This window comes from Mus pahari, chromosome 8 (genome assembly GCF_900095145.1).
Source record: "Mus pahari chromosome 8, PAHARI_EIJ_v1.1, whole genome shotgun sequence".
NCBI classification, from domain to species: Eukaryota; Metazoa; Chordata; class Mammalia; order Rodentia; family Muridae; genus Mus; species Mus pahari.
This window is the reverse complement of record NC_034597.1, coordinates 54,534,169-54,539,718: the sequence shown is the minus strand read 5'-3', so window position 1 is coordinate 54,539,718 and position 5,550 is coordinate 54,534,169. Positions and strand designations below refer to the sequence as shown.

The 5,550-nt window shown below is 44.8% G+C and overlaps 1 protein-coding gene across 1 annotated transcript in view; it reads left to right on the top strand.

Moving 5' to 3' along the window:
- Mtmr9 (myotubularin related protein 9) overlaps positions 1 to 5,034 on the top strand; it is a 23,471-nt gene extending 18,437 nt beyond the window's left edge. Inside the window, exon 10 of the mRNA XM_021203241.2 lies at positions 1,485 to 5,034. Coding sequence (XP_021058900.1) covers positions 1,485 to 1,648 — 164 coding nt within the window. The 3' untranslated portion in view covers positions 1,649 to 5,034. The remainder of the gene's footprint in view (positions 1 to 1,484) is intronic.
- Positions 5,035 to 5,550: the final 516 nt, after the last annotated feature.

The window sequence follows — 5,550 nt, the reverse complement described above, 5'->3', positions numbered from 1 at the left end:
ACACACACACACACACACACACACACACACACACACACACACACACACACACATATACATACATCATCTGAATAAAATGTGATAAAAATTTTCATTTTCCAAGGCAGTTTACTTAAAAGCCACTGTCATACTTAATCACTGAACTGAGAGGCCAGCTGTTGGAGACAAATGTCCTGTCCGGAGTGGGGCTCCAGAGATGATGTGGTGGAGGAAACACAATTGCTGTGTGCTTACATCCCAGGAGGCATTCATAGTGACTTCTGATCCAAGAGTAGTAGACAGTGTAGTTGTGGGATAGAAACAACAACATGAGCCACCTTTCTTTAAGCATTTGGCCTCTGTGTCTGTGAAGTTCACATACATAGCCAGAACCAGCCGGTGGATTGGATATTTCAAAAAGTTTGTCCTGGCCGGGCAGTGGTGGCACACGCCTTTAATCCCAGCACTTGGGAGGCAGAGGCAGGTGGATTTCTGAGTTCAAGGCCAGCTTGGTCTATATAGTGAGTTCCAGGACAGCCAGGACTATACAGAGAAAAAAAAAGTTTGTCCTGTGACAGGTTAGTTTCTTGTTCACATTCTCTATGCAGCACAGTACCATGAGTGTTTATATTATCCACACTGAATAGGACAGATATCTTGAGATGCTTGTGTGCATAGGTTAGAAACAAACACAGTCATTTGATGTAAAGGATTCAGCATCCAAGAACGTGATACCCAGGAGCCATTCTGGAACCAGTCACCTGAGATGACAAGCACCCCTGCAGTCCATAGTGAGCCAGTGGTGGTTGTCTGAGGAGAGGAACAGTTCCCTGTGGAGCTGGACGATGACTAATGGTGTAGAGTGATGTGAGTTATGGATGTTGAGGCGTATGTAACAGCCTGTGCCTCTGATGCTACCACCACATCACTATCACAGTGAGAATGGTTTCACTCATGCAGGCAATCTCCCAGACCAAATAGAAGTCTGCAGTTGTAAAATGGGTGACTTCGGTTGTGAAAGTGAAGACTTCATGGCACTGTAAGTTACCAGCTTATTTTCATGAGCTTATAACAACAGTGTTTCTGGTTATAACCAGTAAACACCTCCATGACAACTGCAGTTCTTTGCTACTGTGTGGATTCTTTCAGTAACTGAAGAGTCTGTGTAGTTTAGAGGATCATGAGGCACAGGGTGAGCCAGGTGTGGTGGTGCATGCCTGGAATCCTAGCTCCTTGGAGGCTGAGATAGGTGGATCACAAGTTTCAGGCTAGCTTGGGCCGTTTAGTGAGACCTGTTTCTCGAAATCAGGAAGAGCCATCATTCCATAGTAGAGAATTTTTCTGTTAAGTGTAAGGTCCTGGGCTCAGTCTCAAATGCTGCAAAACAAAAATTTAGACAAATATAACATGAGTTGTGGGAAACTGTACAGTAGCACATGGAGTTCCCAGGGACACAGTGCTTCTCTGAACATCCTACTCCTGTTTTTCATTCCCGGATTCTACAGGAATCTTCTTACGCTGGAGCAGATCCTCTAAGTATCTGGATGAAGCATATGAGGAAATGGTTAACATCATTGAATATAACAAGGAGTTACAAGCCAAGGTCAATGTCCTGAGAAGGCAGTTGGCTGAATTGGAAACAGAGGATGGGCTACGAGAGAGTCCTTGAAAGATCGCCCACCTGTCCTGAGGACCTGTCTAGGCCTGAGTCGTCTCTCCCTGTTTGCCCTTCAGTTCATGTACACAGTAGCCTTGAACTTGGCTGTAGGTGTGGGATCCCTGTAATGTAATGGCCTTCTAAGCACTGCAAGGGGGCAGTCACTCACACACAGATATGGCCTGGTAGGCCCTCCACTTAGCAAGCAGGAGGTGCTGTCACCTCACCACATATATGACACCTATGCCCTATGCTGTTCTCCATCTCCAGTTTCTTACCAGTGGTCCAGATGGTTAACAATCCATCTACAACGTGGGCTAGGCTTATTTGCATTCAAGTATAGAGGTGTTTCTTTTTTTAATGGAAATGGTTGGGAAGCCACAACTGTATGTTTAACATGTCATCCTGCCCCTGTCCTCCACTCCCAGTTATAAAAAGACCATTCTTTTTAAAGACAGTTTTGGACTAACAAAGCCTGTTTTGTCAAGGAGGAAAATCAGAATAGTTATTTGTGATAAATCTTTGTACAAGGGCAACAGGTGTGGTCCTCTGATAACTTCATTAAGAAAAGGTAAATTTGCAAGTTGACACTAAAAGTGTGTGCCCTAGAGAACTGAGGTAGAATTCCTTACTGGTAGCCATGTGCTACCATTGCATTGGCTTTTCAGGTTTCTGACCATACATACAAAATGGGTATGAATGAAGCCATCGCTTGACTAGCAGTCCCTTTTCAGAACTATACAGCATGGACAGCTCCTGTGAGCCAGAGGTCTGGGTTCTCCTTACTGCACTGGCCAGTATTTACCTCCATGTGACTTATTTTACTTTTAAATATTTTAAGAGTTGACTTGTACCACAGCTAGACTTTGATGTCAGTGTGAGCCATTTGCAAATCCGTCTTGTGTTAGGCAAGCAGGATTGCGCTGGAGTGGGAAGCTAGGAAAGAGGCACAGCTGCTTGAGACCGTGCTGTGCCAGAAGCAGGGCTGCAATGGCTGCAGTGGTGCAGTCAGCTCTGGGTACTGCACCCTTGCATGCCTGTGGGTTGGTGCTTTCCAGCTGCCTGTCTTGTGGCAGGTGCCAGATGCTTGCTGTTGCAAATGCTGTCATTTCTAGAAGAGAATACTTGCAGAGTAATTTTTAAGGCCATGTCAACTGCATCTATATATAATAATTTTCCTGGCCCTCTTTCATTTGTGAATCAAGGCAAGAATAGAACCGCTGCAGGTGGCACCTTTCTAATCCCAGCACTTGGAAGGCTGAGGCAGGAGGATTTAAGTTTGAGGCCATTCTGAGCTATGAAATACAGTGGGTTCCTGGCAGCCTACCTACAGAGTGAGGCTAAGACTCTAGCAGGGTGTGTGGGCCCTGCTGAAGCACTGGAAGGTGACCACTGTTCTCTATCTCCAGTTGCCCTGCCTTCTCTTCCTTTCTCCTTCTTTGACCTGTGGCAGAAGGCCAGGCACCAGTCAGCAGTCCCGATTCTGCTCGTGGGTTTGCCCACGGGTACTTCTAAGCTCAGGTCCACTCTTGACCTAGTTTTTGGCTCATTGAGGAGTGGAGCACACCAAGGCTGTCTTTCTGAAGGCCTGGTTTATGTGAATTTCAAAGAAGAAATTGCCTGGATTCCTTGGGGCTGCTCAGTCACCAGCCCCATCTATCGCTCTGCCACAGCCCAGGTTTTCTCCTATTATTTTTTTTCTCAGCCATGTGTGAAGTCCCCAACTTTTCAGCTGATCCGTAAGAAAAACCATCTAGATTTTTTTTTTTCCTTTGTAGTTGTTAAAAAGTGATTCCCACTGGTGCGGACCATTCTTAATTAAGGCTTCTGTGCACAGAGGTGTGGGAAAAAATATTTGGTCAGGGAGAGTTCTGCTGCACCCCCGTTGTGCCTGTCTTGTTGATGAATACTCTGCATTCCTGAGTCATAACTCCTGTATTCCAGAACCTTTGCCATTTTCTGTCTCCCACGAAAACAGCAGTCATCACCGCTTTTGACAAGCTTGCATTTAGTATTGATTTATAAATAGAGATTATCTAAATATCAGCTTTAAAAGCAAACCTTGGTATTGTTCCACTTTCCAAGGGTCGTTTATTAAAGCAAACACTACAGTTTCCTAAACTCAAGAACTCAGTTAAACACGGGTGCGGTAACACTGAGTTGGGGTTTTATGGCATAGCACTGTCTCTACCCTTCCTTTGGATGCAGTGAATAAATACAGCAGCTACACTCAGGAAACTGGGTCAGTGTGATGCTGAGTTGCCTGAATGACCATGGCTCTAAAACCTCTGGTGAAGAAGATGGAGGCACAATTCATGAGCAAGTGAAGCCAAGGGGGAGTCAGGAATCACGTGACCCCTTGGGTCCCCTCATGCCCACAGTCTCTGCTTACATCTGAGGGGGATTTCACAGTGTAGGCCACAGACTCTGTGGGAAAGTCTCAGAGGCTGTGTCCCCCTCCTTTATCAGCAGTGCAAGGATGCTTAAGCTTAAGTCCATAATTTTTTGAAAATCAGAAAACTGGAGTTACTTGATCAAAGAAACTGGAAACTTCTTTGTTGGCAGGACTTTACAGTGACATCAGTAATTTTTTATTTTATGCAATGAAGAGAAAAGCAGAAATATAAATCCAAATGGTCTTAACACACATTTATTTTAAGGAAAAGTTAGAATGTCAAAAGACAAAACTTGAGTGTAATCTTTTCACCAAATATGGGAAGATGGTAGCAGATAGTCATCTGAAAATTCTAAATCCAGGGTCTAAAACTTTCTGAATTTGAGACCTGACACAGTTGGGTCTTACTGCTGCATATCATTTTTGAAAAATGAGATTTAGTGGGATTTTACCCTTTGATTTGGTCAGGATTTGGTTTGAGTTAATGAAGTCACAAGAAAGATTTGACCAGAATTTAATCTTCCAGTGTGAAAACTGGGGCAGAGCCTTTGTCCACATCTCAGTCCTTATAGTGGCCACTGGGAAAGGTCTGGTTTGGGGTGGAGCCACAGTCACTGTTAAGCTTGTTTATGGGACTTCACTGAAGCTGAGACCAGGCCATAAAGCCTGTCAGAGCAGATGCTAGTGATAACTGTGAGACCGGGGATCACTCTAGTCCCCACCCCTACCTGATTCTGGAAGCTTTGACCTTCACCAACAGATGATGCCATTGGGCACATCTGGTACAGATTATAGTAGCGGTTCTCTTTGAGTCTCAGATGGCTTCCTTGCAGTGTTGGCCCGAAGACAGCGTTCGCTCCAGAGCTGGAACATCCATCATCTTAGAGAGTGTGACAAGACTGCTTTCTCCATGTGTGTTTATTGGCAGATGGTACAGTGTGCAAAATGTCCTTTCTATGTAAGTTTCCAAATTTTTATTCTAATAAATTTGGTTCTGCTCTCACTCTGTCTCCTAATCCACTGTCCATAGCAGCTGCTTCCTTTTCTCAGCCATCCCAGAGGAAACCCGAGATTGTAGGACTAGGTTGTAAACCTCTGAACTCACCTGTCTCTTAGATGAGCAGCCTTGCAGAAGTGCATAGTTTGCACATAGTGAGCAGTCGGAGCTCCCTGTAGGTGCTGCATTACCCTCATGGAGATGACGCTGACAGCCTTTCTCTTTAGCCTCCTGCAAGTCAAGGGTTGGCCGTGACTTGTGATAAGGTAGCATTGTGCAGCACTGCCCGTGCTGTTGTGTTAAGACATTGGGTCCACTTTAAACTGCAAGGCTTGGGGAAGGTAATATATTCCCCCGAGCATACCTAGAACCTGTTGCTTAGAACTTAGTGATTTGCTAGGCTTACATTAAAAAATCATTGTACTTGCACAACTTAATTTAGAAAAAGAATGTGTATTTCTTCAATAGCCGAGCATAAGGATTGCACCCTGTATCTGAATGTGGCTCTTTGGATGGAAGTGC